This window comes from Nerophis lumbriciformis, linkage group LG09 (genome assembly GCF_033978685.3).
Source record: "Nerophis lumbriciformis linkage group LG09, RoL_Nlum_v2.1, whole genome shotgun sequence".
Classification (NCBI taxonomy): Eukaryota; Metazoa; Chordata; class Actinopteri; order Syngnathiformes; family Syngnathidae; genus Nerophis; species Nerophis lumbriciformis.
Window position 1 is genome coordinate 39630625 of NC_084556.2, and position 25129 is coordinate 39655753.

Consider the following 25129-nt stretch of genomic DNA (forward strand, 5'->3'; position numbering starts at 1 on the left):
TGGTGATGCCTCTTCCATCCCAATGTGTGGGATGGAAGAGGCATCACCACTTGTGTAGTCTGCCGAAGGCAGCACTTGCCTTGGTAAGGCTGGTGTTGACCTCGTCCTCGATGAAAACCGTGCGGGAAAGTGTACTGCCAAGATATGTGAACTTGTCCATTATGTTGAGCCTTTGTCCATTGACAGAGATGTTGGCTTCAGAGTAATTTCCCTAGAGCGGGTTGGCGCATCACTTCGGTCTTCTTGGTGCTGATTGTGGGCCCAAAGTTGTTGCAGGCCTCAGAAAACTTGTCAACCCTGTGTTGCATGTCTGCTTTGGAGGCAGCGTTAAAGGGGCAATCATCAGTAAACAGGAAGAGCGAGGATGCATCCATGACGTCCTTTTACAGGTGGGTATGCGAAGGGCCTTGTTTGTAATCAGTCGGTCATGCTCGGAGCAAGTCTAAAGACGTAGTAGACTGATGCTGTTGCAGTCGCCGACTCCATGCTTCCAAATCACAACATCCAAGGTGGCACTGTCATAGCCTACTCTCACCTTGAAGTCACCTAGAATGATGAGCTTATCTGAGTTGGGAACAGCGGCGATGACAGCGTTCATTGTTTTTGATCTCATCTTGGTTGGTCATGGTGGGGGCATAGGCGCTGACAAGAGTGGTGAACTTCTTCCCATGTGAGAGGGGCTGTGTCATTGTCATGAGTCGATCGTTCACTCTTTTTATGGGTCTAGCCAGCTTGTCAACAAGTGTTGTACTCAATGCAAACCCAGCTCCAGCCTCATATCGTTCTTCAGGTTCGCATCCACTCCAAAAGAAGGTGTAGCCTGTACCTCTTTTGCAGAGTTCTTCCTCGGCTGCTAGCCTAGTATTGTTAAAGGCAGCCATGTCGATGTTGTATCTGGCGAATTCATTTGCGATGAGTGCAGTGCGACTCTGTGGTCTACCCGAGTCATTCCTGTCAAGAAATGTGTGCAGGTTCCATGTGGCAAGGTTCAGAGATGTACTTGTTGTTTTTCTTGTTCGTCGACCGCAAATGTAGGGTACCCGCCAGCCGTGGTGCACTGGCTAGGGTGATTTGGAGCAGGCAATGTTTAGGCACCTTTTCTAGCCCCTTTCTATGCCATGGGGGTGAGCAGTGCGGCCCTGAAGAGGGCTGCTCAGTCGCTCAGACTGATGCCAAAATCCAGCGCTGTTCCTTTCAGTAGATAGCGACCATATGGCCTGAGCCGCCTGTGTGCATGGCTGCGGCTATGGCTGCCAGCGTACCCACACCTGCTGCTTTGCTACTTGCCTGTCGCCACAAGACTTGCGGGGGTGGGAGGAAGGATGATGGATGATAAATGGCTTGCGTGGTAACTTTATTTAATGGAAGAAGAGTTGGTGGCGTCGACCACATGCTCTTGTCCGAGACCACCAATGTTCAGTGGCAAGACAAGGTCAAGACTGGTGGTGGAAACGGATGCAGTGGATGACCAAGTTGTCCTGTGTACAGCACATTGCTGTAGCCGCCTTTCTCGCCATTGAACAATTTAGGATTCCTCCGCAGAGTACGCCGGCGTCCAGTCTCCGCATGCTTTTGGTAGGCAAGCCCTAATTTCCCAACTGTCTAAGTGGAATGTAACTTCGATAGTGGAGACTTGTGGGGGTAGGAAGATTTAACCGCTGTAACTGGTCCACAGGACCTGCCCATTTCCCTTGCTTCCACATCCACTATGCACTAAGGATGTCCATATTAAAATATTTTGGACTCGAATCTGATCCAATTTTGAGTCCTGATACTTTGACAAGACTGAACTGAAAATGTTTTATGGCAAGTAACTTGATAAAACATGTTCATAAAACTCATCTTATTAAATGTTGAATTTGCTAGTAGTGCTGTAAATGTGGGGTATTGAATGCTTCTTACAATTATTTTTATAAACAAAGTAAAGTGGCTAGTGCACACTAACTTAACAAAAGCAAAAACTAAATTATTTGGGGTTTTCCCTCAAAGCCTTCTTATCCTGAGATTTACTCCCTAAATGTTGTAAACAATTACAAAAACTACCCAAAAATGATTTTATAAAAATAGAAAAAATATCAATCTAATCACTTTAGTATTGTTTATAAAGTGATACTACACTAGGTATTGTATTTAAAGTATCGACATCTGGACCGATCACCCTGACTTAACATTGAAGCTTTAGAGGTTAGCTCTTTGTAACGTCCTGCTTAGTGTGTGTGTGTGTGTGTGTGTGTGTGTGTGTGTGTGTGTGTGTGTGTGTGTGTGTGGGTCATGTTTAACCATTCCTTTTCCTCTAGTCCTCCAGTAAATATGGAAGAAACTAAACTGTATTTTTCGCCATAGGAATGAGGATTAATATCTCAGAAGCGGTTTTGCACTGTGGATAGACGACACGTTCGTTGCCGCTTGCTCTAAAAATTGGAGCCGGTATTCTGGCAAGACATGCACCCTCCTTGAATTTATGCAACTCTTGCATGTGTGTAACAAGGAATATGGAAATGTAATAGTGTCTCCCACAGCATGCATCTTTTTGAAGCAATCTTTCATGTGAGTACAATCTTTAGCATGTAAACACTGGGACACAGCTGTGGTAAGGATCTGTTAAAGCAATGCAAATATTGGTCTCCGATTCAGTCCCATGATCAGAATCGGGACATCTTTAGTATAAACAGTATATTAGAGAATGCTTGAGTCCAAGATAAAATGTTTGTTCGGGTGCCTTTTTGCACCAAATATAACATCGTGGTAGATAAGAAATTACCTTGAAAATCTTCAGAATTTGGCAGCCTCACTCCACAGATAACATAGTACGACGGATTTTCCTGTGGAATAAAAAAACAAAACTTACTTTCAAGACAATAATCAGATGTTGTAATATTTCAAGTATTAGGAACTTAATTACATTGACTTTAGATAATATCTTTAACAAAGAAGAGGATATGCAACTCCAAATAAGACATTTAAAAATATATATTAACGTCAACTATTTGGTTTGGACTCACCACATCGATCGGGTAAATGTAGGAAAGCTCAGAGAGAAGCTGACGGCATCGGAAGTTGAGCTGGGCGTTGGACTTGAGGAACTGCTCTCTGGGGAGACACCACCAGACACAGGAACCACACAATGAGTAATTAAGTCAGTAATTTAAAAGAGCCCCTTAATGCTGTCAAGACTGTCACTTATTTCATAGCAATGGACCTAAAAACTATGTTTATAGGCAAAATTTCCCCCAAAATAGACAGTGGTGATTTTAAGCTAGATTTCTAAAGAGTTTCAGCACATTATGAAACGCCCATTTTAGCCCCAAAATATGGACGGACTTGCATCAGCCTGCTGACCTCACATACAGAAGACGAGAAACAATTTCATATTGCGTATTATGTTGTGTATTCTTTGTTGCATCTTCATCCCAAATCACAATATTGTGACGCAGAAATTGATAGACGTCGCTGATTATTACTCACTGCAGACTTTATGAGTGCCAACAAACATAATAAAACATCACTTTCTGTGCAATGTCTGCTGTCATTAGGACTGATAGACTCGTGTTATATTCCCGTTTAGATGAAGAATGATTTATAATCCTCGCAAAGAAAAGGGGGGTGAAACCAAGCGTCTTTTGGTGTCATTCTCACGATTTCAAGGGCTAAATTGGCTGTCAAAGTGTACCAACTTTTTGGAATTCGTCCTCGTTCTTCTACTATCCAGGTGAGAGGTACAATTTAGGATCTAGAATAAAGTTTGACGAGCAAGGAAACGAGAAAGCACTTGATTAGTCGCTCATGTGCAGATTGGCATTCAAGCATGCGTGAGCGCTTATAAAACACAATAACTAGTACTTGGTTAATATTCAAGTCATGAAATGTAAATGGAGTATTGTTGCAGCTTTTAAAAAAAACATTTTTATTGGGTTTTATGGCGGAATAGAGGGCCCCCCATTGGCTACGCTGTAAGCAGACTTTAATTCACGTTTATTTACAAGTTTGAATGCATTAAAATTCGTTGTCATGTATTTTATAATGCAAAATTCAAAATAAATGCAGTTCCCCTTTAAGGTATCAATACATTTTTTTTAAAATGCCCATTTTTTTCGGACGGATCATTAAGTTAAAGTCTCACTTTTGTTATTTTCTGAAACTTAGCAGCACTGCTATTTTAAAGATAGCTTTGGTGTTGTTTTTTAATTTTTATTGCTACTATTTTGACTGTCCTTTGTTAACATACAAATTGATGATTTGTATCAACATGTTGCCTTTCCTTGATTTTAAACGGACACAAGTTTAAACCTTGCGGCTAAGTTACATGTTTTAAATTTGAGCAGCACAGTTACAGTATATATATATATATATATATATATATATATATATATAGTAATATTTCTGAATAAAGTAGTCACCTTTGTTAGTTAGCACATGCCTAAAAACATCTATCTGAATTTAAGGCAATAGCTAAATTAGAACCACTAAAGAGTTGTTCACTTCATAATCCTATTAGTCGACTAATCTATCAAAATAGTCACAGCCTTAGTGCTGTGTGTAAAACTTGCATGGCAGCCATTTCAATTTCACAAACCACAATAATAAAATTTGCCCCATAGATCCAAGAAATTGAAATTAGGCAGATGCATGTTTCGCTGATGGTAATTTCCTGTTTTCTGGCCTTCCAGAGGATCGGGTGTACCATCTGTGACTGTCTGCTAGTCTTCAGACAAACGAAACTGCACCCAGAGTTGACACCCGCGGAACACGCATCCCCGCAGGCCAACATAAACACAATACAAATCACTCCTTTAACACAAGATGTAAAAACGCAACTGGAAACAAATAAATGAAAAGTGCCAGATGCCAAAACATCCCCTTACGGAGAAAGAGGTGTGGGTGACGGAGTGCACGGCAAAAATCTCAAGTCACGCAAGCAAGCAACACATTCTTCTGTGCAGCCATAATATTTGCTGAAGGTTAAGATGTTAAAATATGTCTTCTATGCAGAAATCAGGGACAAATTACAGGTTGACACATACCTCTTGGCGGTACATTCCTTATGAAGCATGGTTAAAGATTCTTTCTCCTCCTCCAGACTTTCACGCTGCATGGCAAACACTTCCTCTGAAAGAGACACAAGATATATATATATACATATATATATATATATATATATATATAATTATTTTTTACTTTTTTTAAGGCTTTTATGTTTTTGTGCCTCAAAACAAACAGTTATGAGTCGGTGTTATTGTCGGCACAAATCAATTTCTTTACACTACATATCAGTAAACTAGACTGCATGAATGTTGCAACTTTATAAAAGTCAGACGGATTAAGAACAAAACCGATACAACTTGAGGATGTAGAACATTGGCAAGCACACAATAACTCAGTGTAGCATAATAAACAGAAATAATGTATAATTTAGGGTCTTAACAGAGTCATTTTCAAAAATACATTTGCATTCAGCTTGACATGCATGCAGCAGTACTAATTGTGTAACATTTAAAACAAATACCTACAACGACAACAACGTTGTTGTTTGCTGTTGTTGTTTTTGTCTCTCTGTCTAATCCCCCTCTTGTCCCCACAATTTCCCCCTCTGTCTTCTTTTTTTTTTCTCTTTCTATCCCCTCCTGCTCCGGCCCGGCTGCACTAAATGATAATATAAATACATTTAATAAAGTCAAATACAAATAAGGCAACAAGAGAAGTATCCTACACTTCTCTTTTGTAAAGTAAATCTGAACAGCCGACATGGGCATCTACATCAACTATATGATTTGCCTGAGAAGCTGGACAGGACATAAAAAAAAAAAAATAAATAAATAAAAAAATAAAAAAAAAAATACCTACAACGTTTAATTGTGTCCACAGTGAAATTAATGTAACCTTTGCATTTTCTAAAACATAAATAATTATTAAATATCATTCAAATCAAAAGACAATTACTAATTGTGTGATAATATTTGAGTGGGTTCGGCCACTTTGGAATGGAAAAGTTGGGCGCACGACCCCTGTTCTAAAGTAGACCGATGAAAACGTGGCTGCCGGCCTCTGTCACCACCACCAAACATTCATTCATTTTTCTACACCAGAGTGGGCATCACGGTGAGTGAACAGGGTTTTTATACTCTTTGCCTTAAATTATTTTCCAGGAAGTTATCACGGCATACACTAATGCAATCTGAAACGACGACACACCCACAATAACTATCCTCTGTCTGTCACTTTACAAAGGAACAACGGAGCCTGTGGCCAGGGGAGAGAAAACCTTTCACTGACAGAACAATTCTAAAAATGTCAGATTAATGTTACTATCATGGAGGAGTCGTTCGTTGACTCGACCCTTTTTAGGAACATACATTTAGAAGATGGACGAAATGCGACATCCTCGACAATTTTTAATCCGTTGTCAGGGGAGAAATAGCTGCTGTTATGAAGTCATTTGAGAGCATTCTCTCGTCCCATAGCGTTACTATCGCTAACCTGGAGCTTGATGCTAATGCTAATGATAACTAGCTAACCAAACTTTGTACTAGCATCAACAAGCCAACTGCCACCGTGGATCTCCTCTTTAAAAATGCGATCTGGAGGGCCACTTGAGGTGGAATAATGTCAGAGTGGTGGGCCTTCCTGAGTGCTGTGAGGGCCCCCATACGACTGAGTTCACCGCTCAGTTCTTGCAAGATGTGCAGGGGCTTGGTGACAAGCCCATAATGGACCGTGCCTACCGGACCCTATGCGCTAGGCCTAAGATGGCCAACCTTCTTGGCCGACTTCATTCCGCCCGTGGCTCAAAGGCAAGTCGCCTTTGCTGCGGCTTGGAGAAGGTTACTACATTCATGTCCCGACGTGATGTTTGGACTTCTCTTTCCGGCGATGTTGCGGATCACTTTATCCAACGTCCAGACTCATATTCGATGATTCAACAAAGGCAGCGAACTTTGTGGACAAAAACATTCAAATGGAAGATGCCCCATAATCGATCTAGCAGGCATCATACAATGCCTATTCTTAACACTGAAGAAGCAGTGATATCTGTGAATGCTGAAAAAGGCATTTGACCGAGTGGAGTGGAATTATTTATTTTATGTCCTGGAGAGATTCGTCTTTGGTAACAGTTTTATTTCATGGATTAAACTCCTATATTCATCTCCTGAGGCCTCGGTCAGGACCAATAATATTAAATCAGAATAGTTTTGCAATTACCGTTCCACCAGCAGGGTTTCCCCCTGAGCCCATTACTTTTTGCTCTTGCCAATGAGCCTCTAGCAAAAGCGATTTGCGCCAATCCGCTTATTACGGGCACATGTAGACAAAATGTGCAGGTGAATGTCTCTATGCAGATGGCCTCCTTCTGTATGTCTCAAACATCTGTCTTTGTCCCGGATGCCTTAAGTACTATCCAAGATTTTCGACATGTGTCTGGTTACAAATTGAACTTGGGTAAAAGTGAAATATAACCTATAAATACTGTTGCTAAAAATATCCTCTGCACAACGTTCCCTTTAAAATTGCCTTGCAAAGTTTCACATAATTGGTGGTCCAGGTCACACATACGCTTGTGGAGCCTTATAAAACCATTTTTGTTCCACTGTTGTCCAGAATCCAGCAAGATGTTGATTGCTGGTCCTTACTTAATTTATGTACAGTGGCCCATGTCAACTCTGTTAAAATGAATATACTTCTGCGATTATTTGTTCCAGTGTATCCCACTTTTTCTCCTTCAGCCCTACTTTCATAAATTAGATTTAGACTTCATTTGAAATAAAAAGACAAATTGTCAGGACTTCATTTGGAATAAAAAGACAAATTGTCGGGAGAATTAGCACCACAAAACAACATTAGAATTCCTAAATATTGGCTGTAATATGAAGCATTTGATCCCCCTTCGTAATGGCTGATTAAAGGGGCTAACTCAACTAAAACAGTGTCTTTTAGGGCTCTGGTTCACTCTCCCATTCACTCTTCTACTTCTGCTTTTAAGAAAAATCCAATCGTAAAAACCTCATCCAGAATTTGGGTTCAGTTCGAGCGCTATTTTGGTTTACAGACTATTTCTAGTCTTGCACCCATCACTGCTAATCATGCTTTCCAAGAACAACATTAAATATGTGTACATTGACAACACTTTTGTCTCTTTCTAGCAACTTTGTAATAATTTTCCACTCTCTAATCAACACTTTTTTTGATATCTATAGATCCACAGCTTTGTTTGTAATACATTTCCCAAACTTACCGACTGACACAATTTTAGCTGCTTTTTTGACACCATTTCTGACTTTAAAAGGATCAATTACACATATTTACAATAATGTATTTCATTTACGCCCTGAGTCTCTGTATTCAATTAAGTAACTATGGGAGGGTGACTTAGGAGTGACCCTATCCGAGGAGAGCTGCACAGAGATTTTAAGAAAAGTTCATACGTTTTTTTATTTGTGCAAGACACAGCCTTATTTAATGCAAGCTAATACATTGTACTTATTATACCAAGGTCGGCTGGCTTTGATGTATGACAGAATATCGTTATGTGATTGGAGTCAACAGTGTACAGCTAACTTAATACATATGTTTTGGCTTTGTCCATCCCTGTGCAGTTATTGGACAGAAATGTTTAATACTTTGTCTTTGGTAATTGGCGAAAAGATTGAATCGAATATTCTTAGCAGACTATTTGCGGTAGGCCCTCTGACATCTTCTCTTAGCAAATCCAAAAATAACTTGGTAGCATTCACTACTTTGTTGGCTCAAATATTCATCAAAGATGTGTTAAATTTGGCAATAAAGTTAAAAAGAGTGTCAGACTCTGTCAGGATGCTCCATTTTTTTCGACTTTAAGCACTTGTCGCAGGTGGCTGAGTCTGGACCAATAGTTATGTTTTTTCTGTCTGATAACTACCGATTTTGCCGGCCCTGTACAAAACTGAGTTTCAGTACTAATCAGTAGTTGTGTGTGTGTGTGTGTGTGTGTCATGAGCTTTTTAAGTATTGTTTTGGTTTACTGACAGCTACTACAAACAACACAGAGATCTGGCAGGCTGTACCACTTACAGTATGTCACTCATGCTTTCATGTAATTCCCAGCACTTCACTATCGCATTAATCTATCACTCCATCTTATCACCCCCTTACTGGTACTGACAGATAAAACACAGCAGCACGCATGCAGTTTTATTCGTTATTCTTCTAAAATGTTGATCATGCACATTAAGTAACATTTGTATTAAAAGTAAGCAGCTAAAATTATATATGAAATTAATCCAATCCACTTCATTTCTGTAGCACATTTTACAAACAAATACTTTACAGTTATATAATGGCAAAAGGCTGTGCTTTCTGCTGTGGAAATGATCACTGTGACAAAAAAATAAATCCGGAAGCTCACTAAATCTTACTTAGACAACTTCAGGTCCTGAGGTAAATGGCAGGGATTCACAGAATTACAAGATTCCAGGACACAATGAACAAGCAGACTGCAGGTTTGGACAGAGTGGTTTGAACTTTGCAACTTCTGTTAGTCCATGGACCATGTCAAAGTCACTGTTATTTCCACACCAAAAACTATAAACAATGGAACCTCAGCTATCAAGTTTTTCAGTAAACGAGCTGCGTCACGGCCAATTGTTATGCTTTAGGTTGTGAGCAAAAATCCAGGTTGCAAGCGTCGTAGTGTATGTGATAGTGAACCCCAACCAAAACAACCAGTCTTAATTGCTAGCATTAGCTAATAGATAGAGATCGGCATAATTTTTTTTTTTCCAAACCTGAGAAGGGAGAAATTGAGAGTGAAGGACAGTGCTGAGAAGAATTACCGTAAATTACGGTCTATATGCCACTAATTGTTTCATACTTCAGCCCTCACCATGTAAAACGGTGCAGCTAATTTATGGATTTTTCTTTGCTGACGGTATTTATGCAAATATATATATATATTTAAAAACAAGCAAATACACTGAAAAGGTGTGTTATTGTTTGTGCTACGGTGCCATCTTTTGTACGAGTTTGGTCACTGCAGGTGGTGCAGGGCCCTTCCATTTATTGCTTTCACCCATTCTGCTGGATCTGAGCGCTCGGTGCCTTTGACAAAGTTGACCATACTGTTTTAATACAGAGGCTACAAAACTGGGTGGGAATATCCGGTTCTGCTCTCAACTGGTTCAAGTTCAATCTCAATCACAGGATACTTTGTTGAAATTGGTCACAGTGTCTCTGACCAAATGGCTATGACCTGTGGGGTTACTCAGGGCTCGATTTTGGGACCCCTGTTGTTCAACTTGTACATGCTGCTACGAGGTCAGCTAATACGCAGCTTCAATGTGTCCCACCACAATTACGCAGATGGCACTTAAATCTATGTGTCAGTGACGGCAGGTGAACGTCAGCTTGTTTATTTAACTTGTCACTGCATCGAACAGATCAGTGTGTGGATGCAAAACAATTTTCTACAGCTATACTCAGACAAAAAATAAATCATTGTCTGTTGCCCAGAGAAGCAAAAAGAAACTATTATTAGTCACCTTCTCCCTGAAACCTATTAATCAGGTCAGAAATCTAGGGGCAATAATGGACTCAGTGTTGACCTTTAAACTGTCACATTAAGTCAATAACATCAGCAGCTTTTTACCACCTGAAAAACACTGCCAAAACCAGAGAAATGTCTAAATCAGACTTAGAACGACTAATTTATGTCCTTGTCTACAACAGGTTAGACTACTGTAATGGCCTTCTCACTGGGCTCTCTAATCAAGATGTAAAGCAGCTGCAGTACACCCAAAATGCAGCTGCTCAAGCCCTGACTAGAATCAGGACATACGACCATATAAGTACAGTGCTCAGGTCACAGCACTCGCTTCCTGTTGCTCAGAAAATTACTTCAAAACTGCTCTGCTTGTGTACAAGTCTCTTCACGGTCGTGTGCCAGACTGAAAACACTTCTATTTAATTGTGCATATGACAACTGAAATAATTCTATCTACAGTATTTGATGAATTTTTATTTTTATTATATTTTTTTATGATTTTATTGTATGATTTTATTTTGAAATATGACTTTATATTTTTATTTTTTACTTCTTTTAGATTTTTGTAAAGCACTTTGAATTGCCTTGTGTACAAATTGTGCTCTATAAATAAAAATGCCTTGTTTTGCCTCGAAGTGCCGTTCTCTCTTCTAGCCAGCCATAGCGTTGTACTCGTAGGATTCTTCATCGCTCCAAGCAGCGTTTGAAAGTTTTACAATACAATTAAACTATTGATACTGATTGAACTATTGATACTTACTAAACCATCTCGTTTGATGTCTGCAGGAGTGTTTTCTTGCATATTTGTACATGCTATCGCAACGTAATCAAGCCAGCATTGTTAGCATTAGCTAATGTGCTAACACATTTACAAGAGTCTGTGTTAGTATTATCAACTTACACTGGCATTCTTTTTGCATTATTTCATTTTCACAAATTCCTCAGTAAATTCACCAAAAAGGTCACTGTGGAGTTATTGAGTGTTTAGCTGATTGGAGAGCAAGCTTCCGCAGCTAGTGGGTCCATGATAATGTCTGTTTTGTTTGATCAGCTGTTTTACTGCCATGTTACAGAAACAGTTTGGAAACAATTAAGGTATGTAAATAAACATTTACAGAATATTCCTCTGTCAATACCTCATTTTACAACGTATATATCTGCGGCTTATAGTCTGTTTTTGTTTCTAATATTGAGTGGGTCCAGCTTATATAACTGGAATATATGGTGAATTATATTTATTTAATTAAAGAAAGAAATCATCAAAAAGCTAATTTAGCAAAGCAGTTGGAGCATAGCACTGCTAATCTGCACCATACTGATGCAGAATACTGTCGGTCAATAGTGTCAGCCAAGAATGTTAAAATAATATTCAAAAAGGTGGACATGTATCTATGAAAATATGACAAAGATTCAGACAGTGTGTTTTACGGAGAAGCAGCTGTAAGGAGATACCCTAGAAGTCCACTCCCCAAGGTAAATGTTGCACATTATTATTACATTATTTCATATAACTGCTGTAGTTGTTATGTTATATTACATTATATTGTTTTTCATAGAATATTTATTATCTAAAAGTTTTTCAAAAGCATGTTACATGGTAAGATTTGCTGATATACGACAGGTCTGAAAACGTATTTTTAAAAATTGATTCTTGAATATTTTTAATCAATTCAGAATCGTAATAAAAATTAATTAAATATTTATTTACGGCACCCTTACTAGTAACTTTTTTCTACAGTACTTGGTTGTACTTCATTTGACTGTCATTAACTACTATTAATGATATATTTGTGCCTGAAAAGAATAACAGTACATCACAAGAGGCTTGTATCGCCTTACGTTTTATGACGCAGTACAAGTCTGTGTCGATTTAGCCAAATTGAAAAGTAATTGAAAAACAGTGGGCATAATAAAAACTGGAATGTTTTTTTTTTTTTAGCACAAACATGTTTAAAAGACCCATATTAACTCAGAAAAATGTAAAGCCTTAAGACTATATTGAGTAAAAAACAACTATAAAAAAATGGATGGTTGGTTTCCAACAAACTCCACCAATCGCAACTCTTTGACGCAATGTTTGAAGAAGAACAATGACACGAACACAAACGGCATCCGAATGAGTTTAAGACTCAAAGCCCTACCCTCTGTCAAGATGACAGCCTGTTGGAAGAGGCAAATGTGTCCTGCTGAGCTGCTGGGAGAAGAACCCAAATGTCTTTTAGCTTTCATATAAGGCCGCATGTGAAGTAATAATACCACAGCATACCAATGCTTGAAAAAACTCACAATGGACATTTATTGGCCAGGAAGTCTGACTGTGAGCGTGCTTCAGAAAAACTCCTGTTACCAGATATAATAAACGCCATTCAGTGATGTTATTTATGTTGTCTTCTAAAGCAAAAGAAGGTAAATTGGACCAGAGAAGTATGACACCAACAAAGGAGGCGGGGAAAAGCCTGTGTTTATTATTTCCTGTGAAAAGGAAAAAAGTTATTCTCTCACTTATCAGCCTTATGGTATGACGTGTGTGCAATGTATACAATGGACTGCATTATTTTACAGAAGTAAAGCGCTAACTTTAAAGTGTATTAGCAGGCAATGAGTGAGCTGTTAAAGCCGTCAATAAACTGTTGAAGTATTTCACTGTTTATTATGCCAATCGCTTCCAGCGTCAATGGGATCACATTCATCAGGCATTAGCAAGTTCACTGCAATATTCTTATTTATTTATTTCACTAGAAACATGGCTACCAAACGCTCAGCTCATCTTCATGGCAGGTGTTTGCATATGTCTCAAACCTTGACTGGGTGGTTTTAGTCCATTTGTTTAGGGAGAGGCCCGCTTTTTGGGAGAAACAATTATTTGCTAATGGACCCAACAGCTATGTGAGAAATGTGACCAAGGAATAAAGATTGATAACACACTCTGGATGTTCTCTAGGGCAAGGGGGATTCACCTAAATTGTTTTGGGGCCACATTTCCAGAAAACTAAGGATCAAGGGCTGTAATTCTCCCTTCACTTCTACGTCTTATTTTGTATATTCCGGTGAACTTTAAAGTGGTTAAAGTGGATAATTTAATTTTGTAAATTTTTTGTCAGCGTTACAGGAGCGCTGGGTTGTTTTTAAGGACCTTCTGCAAAAAAAACCTATCCAAAGATCATCTCTATGACAACCCCCTAGTGTTTTAACAATCTGTTACAAAAATTTGAGTCTCTCACACGTTTTTTTAACTGAACTCGCAGGCCACCAGTTGAATAGCACAAATGATGAAAAAGAGGATCTAAAATAGAACCTTGAGGAACACCACTGGTATAATTAAAGAAGTTGGACAAATGACTGATTGCATCTGTAGTAAACAAGCTACAGCAAAACCTAAGTTACATAAATCACATTACGAAAAATAACTGCCAAAAACGACAGGACTTAAAGGGTTGTCTTGAGGAACGCCTTAGTGATGTAAATCATAAGTTTGGACCCCAGTGTTCTGTTTTGCTAGCAATTAAAATGTCAATGCAAGGATCTGTCAATCTGCTTACAGTTGTCCAAGTTCCTCTATACAACAGGAGCATGCTTGTGTTTTTAGGAATTTGCAAAAATGTTTGTCTCCCAAGTTTTCAACTGAACTCGGGGGCCATTACCAAGGGTTATTTCGCCTTAAAACGTTCCCTCACCACCTCGCGGTTCCCTTTCACCTACCGTGAGTGGGGTCCACACCCACGATATTCGAGGGAACACTGTAATTATATCACACACAGACACACAATCTGACTGATTTTGTGCCAAATTATAGTTTGTTTTTTTAATTGCTCAAAAAATACAATGTTTTGAGGCTTATTAATTTAATTAGCATTGCATCAGCATGGGAATGTATACATTTGTCATTAATGTTTTAAGTGTAATTTGTAACTATGATATGCTGTAGTGAGTGGTCACTTAAAGAAATGTGAAAAAAAAAAGGTCAAGCGCTCCTTTTCTTCTACGTGCCGTGCTGTAAACCGGTCATAAACATCACCTTAGCACATATAGACGTCTTCACTGCTTCGAAATGACAACATTTTGGTTCAACACATCAAAGCTTATCAAGCCGCTTGATGAGCCAGCATTGCTGCATTTCATCATGGACAACCAGCCCTTCACCATCGATGAAAATAGAGCCTTTTGTCAGGACTAATGTACAGGTACTTTGTCAAATGAACTTTTGTTTGAGTTTTTTCTTACCTCCAGGTGTGCACTAACAACATGTAAAAAATTTATGACATAAAAATAACAAAAACTAAAACATTACATAAATATATAATATAAATTATTATTTTTTTAAATTAAGTATATATTCATATATTTTATATTTGTAATTAAAATAATATAATTTATACTAGAAAAAAAAAAGTATAAATAAAGATGGGTTTTAAGAAACAAGAAGTTATATGTATTGGCATGAACAAAATTATATTGTGCATTCCTCAATTAAAAGTTGTCATGATTATCTGAAATGTCATTTTGGGGAAAATAAAATTGCGTATTAACAGTCTAAATAAAACATAGGACAATAAATGTTTGGGTTAGTGAGAATATATGTGAGTGAATAAATGAAAGCACAGGATGTTTTGGCTTCTGAGTCATTAGTACTACAATAAGCATAACCAAACAAGCAATTACACTTGGCACACCCCCTCCAACCACAAGGAGATGTTTTTTTTCCCCCTCTGTTTCTTAATAACCACCTGTTCAGTCAGGATAAGCCATGACTTAGATGCAGAGAGCATGAAGCCCTTTCGGCTGCTAACAAAGTGTTGACGGCTAAAGATACAGAGAATTAACGAGCATTTTTGGGTGATTTTGGCACAAAAGCTCTGTTTAGAACTGATGTTTTTGTATATCTTTGTTGTCTTCATCAAACCTTCTTAGAGTTATCATTATAGACATTATGCTTAATTTGACCAAAATGTTGTTTTATTTCTTCTTAAAAAACACACAAAAAAAACTTGATTTAAAGAGCTGACATCTTAGCTGTAGAAGCAGGGTATGGTATGGTATGTAGGATGGGTACCGAATTCATTACTTGTATAGGACCAGGTAACCATTCACGTAAACTCAAACAGCACCATATTTCAATATCAAATTTTGGCCATGAAAACTAAAACTATATTACAATCAGTATGTAACATATGTATGTAATAAATACAATACAAAACACTTTGTAGGACTCAACAAAACACAAAATTGGCACATTCAACTTAATGGCAAGGACTACTTCCGGACTACAGCAACACACCTAGACTGAAATAAATGCATACTTGCAAACAAGACTCAGGTGTATAAAAAAAACAGGATAGCACATATTTTATCAACTGACTGTTGACACTAGGGATAGGGATTAGACTAGGGATGCAAGATGTGTATTTTTCTATAGAGATACAGATTTCTGCTTCTCATGACTGATATCAATAACTTATTTATATCTATTTTTTGTTGTTGTTTTATTCAATTTAGTTTTAGTTTATCCAAGCCTCTCCTTGCGGCTGGCTTCAGAGAAGCTTCTTTAGCAACAGGCGTCTTTGTAGGCTTTCAAAACACTGTCGTAGCAATGCTGTCTTTTCAGGTGACTGATAAGGTTTTATGTGTTGCTCTGAGATGTTATTTTTGTTCCATGAAGAATGTTTGCAGAACATTTTTGTGCGAATAGCACACAAAAAATTTATTCCTCTGAAACCGTGACGAGGTCCCACATGATCAACTCCATGAGCTGAAGGGAAAGTTCACGACAGCAGAGAATGAGAAAATGAGCGCTTGATTTGCTCATCCTAAACCACCTACAGCACAGTTCAGGTAAGCACGCCTCATTGGAGCTTTTCTTTTCATTTTTCTAATCTATTATTAAAAGTATTTTTTAATGTTATCGAATTATCAGTATGACATCATTCCTCATGTCTGTACAACATTTATTGTGCACCCCTACGTACCACATAGTTTTTTTCTTAGAAAAGTGAATTATTTTCTTCTTTTTATTCTGTATTAACATCAAATAGAGCACGATAGTTTAAAGTTAAAAATATCCATCAGTGCCTCACTAGTCACCAGTCATAAACCCGTCACTAATGCACCCACATATTCTGAATATCACTAAAGATGGGGTGTAAAAAGAAAATGCGTACAGAAAGTAAAGCTTACCTTTCTTCTGAAGCAGCGCTCTGTCTTTCTGCCGCAATCCTATCTCTCTGCCAAGAGCCTTCCTCTGCCGCTGCAGCTCACTCCGAAGAACGGCTAAACGTAGCTGCATAAACTCCCGCTCCTTCTTCTGTTCCAAGCGAACGAAAAGAAGTAAAAAGAGAAGAAGTAGCATAAGGAAATGTAGGGCATGTGGTCACAGCAATCTGTGTTTACTGACATACGTGTTTTTTTATACGCCATACATTCATTTACTATACTGCCTAACGTGTTTAAGGTTATGTCATATAATGAGGGGCTGGGTGTCAAAGAACATATCCTCAAGGAATCGTTGTACGGTAAATGATAATGACTTGCAGTATTATCAAAATAGAAGTGTATTTGATATTCATAGCACCAGTTTAAAACACGTTAGAACATTGTGTATAATGATCAGATGTAGTGAATTAGTGAAGTGAATAATAGCACCTGGAGACAGGTTGATTGGCAACACTAAATTGGCCCTAGTGTGTGAATGTGAGTGTGAATGTTGTCTGTCTATCTGTGTTGGCCCTGCGATGAGATGGCGACTTGTCCAGAGTGTACACAGCCTTCCACCCGAGTGCAGGTAGGAAAGGCTCCAGCCCTTCCGCGACCCCAAGAGGGACAAGCGGTAGAAAATGGATGGATGGATGGATGGAATAATATTTATATAGCGCATTTTTCTGTAGAGATTTTATGTGCATTATTTACATCTTTAGGCTATATTTAAAACCAATTTGCGTGGCACTGGGAGCATGTGGGCAAAGTGTCTTGCTCAAGGATGGCGGAAGAGGGAACCGAACCTGGAACCCTGAAGTTACGAACCGAGCTTAGCTACCCCAAGCACTATCAGATGTACTGTGGAGAAAAAATTACGAAAGATTTACACCAAAGCATATTGAATACATATTATCTAGACCAGGGGTCCTTAACCTTTTTGACCTCGAGGCCCAACTTTACCACTACAGGGGGGCGCCTTTGCCTACTTAGTGAATATGAACACTGAATAAGTAATCTTATTCTTGATTTTAAACTTATTCAATACTCATATCTAACCTACTTACAGGTTAACAGGATAAACCTTTTAAAATGATATAAAACCATGTGTTGAAGATTATTAAGGCTTAGGTGAGGTTGGTAAAAATAAATACTAATTCAATTTACAGCAAAAGAAAGGACTCGTAAAAACAAATACATTTACATACAATACATTTTAACTAAACAAACAATAAATAATAATGATATACTTGTTTCTTAAATAAACTGTCAATAAAACTTAAAAATACAGCTTCACCACTTTAGTCATAATTTTTGCACTTAAACTTCTCTATGACTTCTGCTCCAAACTTCTTCTGTTTGTTTGAGATTGTTATTACTGCCACACATGGTGGAAAAGTGTATACCAACTGAGTACCAGTGTGGCCCATACGGACCAGCGCTGAGAAACAGATATTTATTGTCAGCAATCTAGGGGGTGCCCACAGCCCTATGGTTAAGAAACACTGATCTGGACCACAACAAAGTGCTTTAAATATAAATTAGAATGATCATAAGTCCCATATAAACAAAAAAGTAGTTTGGGTAATTTTTAGGGCTGTAAATCTTTGGGTGTCCCACGATTCGATTCAATATTGATTCTTGGGGTCACGATTCGATTCAAAATCATTTTTGTTTTTTTTCTCAATTCAACACGATTCTCGATTCAAAAACGATTTTTTTCCCGATTCAAAACGATTCTCTATTCATTCAATACATAGGATTTCAGCAGGATCCACCCCATTCTGCTGACATGCAAGCAGAGTAGTAGATTTTTGTAAAAAGCTTTTATAATTGTAAAGGACAATGTTTTAGCAACTGATTGCAATTATGTAAATTTGTTTTAACTATTAAATGAACCAAAAATATGACTTATTTTATCTTTGTGAAAATATTGGACACAGTGTGTTGTCAAGCTTATGAGATGCGATGCAAGTGTAAGCCACTGTGACACTATTGTTCTTTTTTTTATTTTTATAAATGTCTAATGATAATGTCAATGAGGGATTTTTAATCACTGCTATGTTGAAATTGTAACTAATATTGATACTGTTGTTGATAATATTAATTTTTGTTTCACTACTTTTGGTTTGTTCTGTGTCGTGTTTGTGTCTCCTCTCAAATGCTCTGTTTATTGCAGTTCTGAGTGTTGCTGGGTCGGGTTTGGTTTTGGAATTGGATTGCATTGTTATGGTATTGCTGTGTATTGTTTTGTTGGATTGATTCATTTAGAAAAAAAATAAAAAAAAATAAAAAAATATAATTTTTAAAAATGAGAATCGATTCTGAATCACACAACATGAGAATTGCGATTCAAATTCGAATCGATTTTTTCCCACAGCCCTAGTAATTTTCCAATAAACAGTAAGAGTGTGAATGAATATGTTTTCAGTAAAGTTTCGTATTCTTATTGCTGTATTAAAGTACCAAGAGAATGGAAAAACAAGTTGCCTCTATATTGAAGCTCACATCATCTATATCTGGATTTATAACACCAAAAGACAAACAATTTGCAAGTAAATAGATATGATCAAAATAGTATAAATCTCACAGAAATTCCTGAGCCATTTTAAGATATAGTGAGAAAGCCAGCCACATGATCCGTGACGTAGAGGTGGGAATAACAGATCCCTTTCCCATCAACAACTATGTTAATCATACAGACTTTGTGAGAAACAACAATTATTTGGGGAAAAAATACGATCCTGAACCTTATACTTTTTTTAACCTGAATGTAAGGAGGATGAGCTACAAGTTTTAGAAGCTGTGTGCTAAAAAGATCCAGCTTAAGTGAAACGCATCATGTAGCACTATTGTTAAGTGTTAAACAAGAAATACAAACTACAAACATAATAAAACAATCGCCTACTGCACAATGTCTGCTCTCACTGCGATGACGACTGATAGGGTGTTCATATATTCCTGTTTGGATAAGGAATTATTCATAATCAACACAAAGGGTTAAAAGGAAAATTTGCTGCTTGCAGACACTTCGTGTCTTTGTCTCCATCTACGGGTATAAATTGATTGTCGCAAATGAAAAACTTTTAGATTTACGCCTAAATCCTCCTAATATCCAGATGAGAGGCATGATTTCTAATCTAGAATAACTTCAATGAGCCAAGACGCGAAGCAGCAGCAGCAATGGAAGAACATCGGCCTTCTCAATGCTGCAGCATCAGCTAGTTACCGCTCTGTTATCAATGCGTCGCTAAAAATAGTTTGTTTGTGTTAGCACTTATAATAACAATATCGCTAATATTTGGTTATTATTCAGGTCACGTTATGTAAATAGAGTATTGTTTGCGGGATTTGAATGGTTATTTAGAGGGCTTTGTGGGCGGAATAGAAAGCTCTTATTGACTCCATTGTTAGCGGACTTTTTATTTATTATTTAAACATATATGTCCGTGTCTTACATGGGGATTTTTAATGATAGGCAGCACATCTCTTTCTAATGTTTGCATATTTCCAGTATGACTGATCTGCTGATATGGCATACTTGCCAACACTCCCGAATTTTCCTGGAGACTCCCAAAATTCAGTGCCTCTCCCGAAAATCTCCCGGGACAACCATTCTCTCCAATTTCTCCCGATTTCCAGCCGGAATTAAGGCACGCCCCCACCAGGTCCGTGCGGACCTGAGTGAGAACAGCCTGTCGTCACGTCTGATTTTCCTTCATATAAACAGAGTGCTGGCCCAGTCACGTTATAACATCTACGGCTTTTCAAGAAGGAGATGAAGCAGAAGAACGAAGAAGAGACAGTCATGGCGATGACGAGTGACAGAGAATAGAACGAGGATGGACAATACAACCCTAAACTCACTCCTTTCCTGCAAATTAAATTTCACAGATGCTGCCCATACCTATGCTCCTTCAAGGGCTGTGCTACTGGCTGCAAAGCATTGCACTTTCTAATACAATAATGAGTAGAGGAGTGTTATGTGTGTGTATATGTGTAAATAAATGAACACTGAAATTCAAGTATTTCTTTTATATATATATATATATATATATATATATATATATATATATATATATATATATATACCGTATTTTTCGGCGTATAAGTCGCACCTGCCGAAAATGCATAATAAAGAAGGAAAACAACATTATGCAACTTTCATAAACTATGAAAAAAACTGCGACTTATAGTCCGAAAAATACGGTATATATATACACATATATAATAAAATACATTATATATATATATATATATATATATATATATATATATATATATAGCTAGAATTCACTGAAAGTCAAGTATTTATTTTATTTATTTTATTTATATATATATATATATATATATATATATATATATATATATATATATATATATATATATATATATATATATATATATACACGTGTATATATTTATATATAAGAAATACTTGAATTTCAGTGAATTCTAGCTATAAATATACTCCTCCCCCCCGGCCCCGCCCACCCACCTCAAACGCCCCCCCAAATCTCCCGAATTCGGAGGTCTCAAGGTTGGCAAGTATGTGATATGGTCAAAATGCAGAGGCGTTCCCATCCTGACGTCATCCCACTCCGAATCTACGAAAATTGCAGAAGACATTTAGAGCTGAATATTCAAAATGGCCGTCTGAAATTGAGGCATTTTGTGATGTTTAGACGGTATTTTTGCATACTTTGCAGATTGGAAATACAATTGGATATGGTTTAATGGATATAATGAAATACAATTAAACATATAAAGTCAACTTGTTTTTCCATTCTACTGGTACTAGCTTCAGCTCGCTGCCCCTTTCACCATCTTTATTGAACAATGGTGGCACACTGCTTTCGTCTTATCCACTTTCCTTTGTTTACATATTTCACCGGGAAGGCCAAGTGTTCCTACACAAGAGACTAACTGTGGAAGATACACCAATATTAGACTTAGACTTCCTTTTATTGTCATTCAAATTTGAACTTTACAGTACAGATAAGAACAACATTTTGTTGCATTAGCTCATTGTAGTGCAGGATATAAATAAATAGATTACTGTACAGATAAATATATTGCACTTATTGCATATGCATCCACGTTTATGGATGTATGTTATATTGTCTTTATATTCGAGCGGGTTAATCCGTGTTTGGGGGGAATTGATGGGATTATTTTGATGCGTCCAAGAGTTTTATGGCCTGAGGGAAGAAGTTGTTACAGAACCTCCGAATCTGGAGGTTCTGCTACATTAAAACATACTTTTGTCATATAATGATAAGTCAACAAGAAAATCAACTCCTGTCATTTTGAACTTGCTACAAAGGATAAACATATTTTGTCAGGGCTTATTTATTTCCACTTATTTTTCCTGATTATACTTTAATTCTCAGTACTGTTTGGGTATGTGCCATCTCTCCTTTGCTTTGTCTAGTATGATGGTGAACCTTGGTGTTACAATGCTGTCTGTCGTAGGAATGAAACTAGGACACAGAGCGAGAACTTCATGTATGGATCCAATATATAATATGTAATGGTTGATAAAATACTGTTCTCCATGTTGAACACATCTGGCTTGGACACAAATGTAACCCACCAGAGAGACAGTAACCCAGCAGTCTGGCTGGTGTTCCTACTGAACATCAAACAGTAATAAGTCAGCTGAGTAAACACACAGCAGGCGTGGGGGAAGCATGTTGTAACCCAGGAGATGAATGGCAGCGTGGGTGACAGGGTAAAGGGTAACGCGCTGAGGTTGGTGGCCCTCGCTCTGCGCCACTTTGATCTAAGACTCTCTCAGAAGTGATGCTCGTACTTGCACTCATACAAAAGGCCAAGAGGGGGAAAGCCAAAGAAGAGCTGCACAATGCTCCACTAACTCCAAGCTGGTGGGCTTTTACAGAAAGGTAGAAAACAAGGATTATGTGATTTATTAGCTGATGTGAGTGCTGAAAAGGGGCTTTAAGGAATGTTTCAGTAAGCAGGAAATATTAGAGACAAGATTTTGAAAGGAATCTTTGTGCCTAAAGAATGAAGCCTCCATGATGTGGTGCAGCTCAGCAGAACTATTGTGTCCAGCTGCTTTAATAAGCGTATAAAGTTCCTTATTAAAAGCCAGCGGAAAGTGTGGTGGAAAGCAACAGCTTGAATTTACAGACAAAGCCTTTAGACTTTGTCTACACAAATGACGATTTCTGATAAAATGCGTATCTTACAATGTGCTGTCACAATTCTTTCACATGTAAACATCGATTTAAAAAAAAAAACTTTTGGAAAACTTATACCAGGGTGAAGATTGTCGGAATCAGATGCTTGTTTAAAATCTGCAACATTATCTAATGTATTTGAAGTATGGCTAGTAAATCTCACGATCACGATATCTCGACATGGTGACACTGTGTTATCGATACAAAGTGTACCTTTGATTATAGCGGGGATAACATCCCAGTTAATGTTTTCTCATCACTATGTGTCAGCATTAATTAATAATTGTAGGTAATAAATTTACACATTTGGCAAATTGAGGCTAAAACACATTTTTAGCTGTGCATTAGACAACTGAAAGAATACTTTTTTAAGTTCAATCCAATTAATTCACAATTATTTTTTTAATTAGTTTATATTTACATCCACCAGAAGGTTAATTAATTGTTGCCGGAGGCCGGTCAATCAGCAAAATAACTTCAAGATTTTCACAAAACTTTCATGAAATGTCTGAACTGGGATATGGAACAAGTGATTAAATTTTTGGGCTGATTCAAATGTGTTAGTTGGGAAGACAGTGGAGACCTATATACATTTGTATGTTCATTTGTCCACCAACTAACATATTTTGGCAGGTCAGGTAAAAGAATGTTTCTCTGAAAGGAAAGACAACCCGGAGGATGGAAACACCTTGAGGCACTCAGACCAGCAGCAGAAAAGGGATGCTTATGAAGTCTTTGTTTACAATAAACACAGGGCCAAATCAGGGATCAGAGCTCAGTTTTCACAGGTGTGTGGATGCCAATTCCAAAAATGTTAGATATGCCTTTTCACGTTCGCTTTGTAGATACAACATGAGGGGAAACAAACAATGGGATCAGTTTGACAGACAGAATATTTCTACTACCCTACCTCTCAGTTGAGCCATCAAGGCTCAAGAAACAATAGAAAACCATAACTGGTTATAACGTGTGAACTTACATTTCCCTTTAGGGTGATTCTAGCTCTTTAATCCTGTTGAGCTTTTACACACAAGTCAGTGAATGCGTCTTAGTAAAAAAAAAAGCCATTGAGCACACTATTGATGATCACAGCAATTACTGGCCTCATGTGTATGTATGTGTATATACAGTGAGGTCCACAAGTATTTGCACACCCTGCAATTTTGCAAGTTCTCCCACTTAAAAATTAGGGAAAGGTCTGAAATGTTCATCATAGATGTATTTCCACTGTCAGAGACATAATCTAAAAAGAAAAATCCGGAAATCACATTGTATGATTTTTTTATGATTTATTTGTATGTTACTGGGGTTCATAAGTATTTGCACACATGAGAACATCAGTGTTAATATTTAGTGCAGAATGCAATTACAGAAGTCAAAGGTTTGCACACACGGCAACAGGGACACACAAATCTTCTCTAGATCTGTCAGGTTTCGGGGCTGTCGCCAAGCAACACGAAGATTTTCTATTGGATTTAGGTCTGGAGACTGGCTAGGCCACTCCAGAACCTTGATATGCTTCGTATGGAGCCCCTCCTTGTTTATCCTGGTTGTGTGCTTCGGGTCATTGTAATGTTGGAAGACCCAGCCACGACCCATCTTCAATGCTCTGACTCAGGGAAGGAGGTTTTTGGCCAAAATCTCTCAATACATGGCCCCGTTCATCCTCTCCTTAATACAATGCAGTCCTTCTATCCCCTTTGCTGAAAAGCACCCCCAAAGCATGATGTTTCCCCCCCCCATGCTTCACTGTAGGGATGGTGATACTCATCCTTCTGTTTCATCCAAACTCGACGAGTGAAGTTTATACTAATATATATATATATATATATATATATACGCACACACACACACACACACACACACACACACACACACACACACACACACACACACACACACACACACACACACACACACACACACACATATATATATACACAGTCGTGGTCAAAAGTTTACATAGACTTGTAAAGAACATAATGTCATGGCGGTCTTGAGTTTCCAATAATTTCTACAACTCTTATTTTTTCGTGATAGAGAGATTGGAGCACATACTTGTTGGTCACAAAAAACATTCATGAAGTTTGGTTCTTTTATGAATTTATTATGAATCTACTGAAAATGTGACCAAATCTGCTGGGTCAAAAGTATAGATACAGCAATGTTAATATTTGGTTACATGTCCCTTGGCAAGTTTCACTGCAATAAGGCGCTGTTAGTAGCC

The 25129-nt window shown here is 37.9% G+C and overlaps 1 protein-coding gene across 2 annotated transcripts in view; it reads right to left on the reverse strand.

Moving 5' to 3' along the window:
- The window catches only part of uvrag (UV radiation resistance associated gene), a 191109-nt gene that overhangs the window by 98776 nt on the left and 67204 nt on the right, over nt 1-25129 (reverse strand). The window contains exons 8-11 of one of the 2 annotated variants that reach the window (XM_061961810.2): nt 16682-16805; nt 5022-5106; nt 3003-3090; nt 2762-2822 (exon numbers count right to left, since the gene is read on the reverse strand). In XM_061961810.2, coding sequence (XP_061817794.1) covers nt 2762-2822; nt 3003-3090; nt 5022-5106; nt 16682-16805 — 358 coding nt within the window. Of the gene's footprint in view, nt 1-2761; nt 2823-3002; nt 3091-5021; nt 5107-16681; nt 16809-25129 lie in introns of both variants that reach the window. The other variant, XM_061961809.2, reaches the window with a different exon arrangement.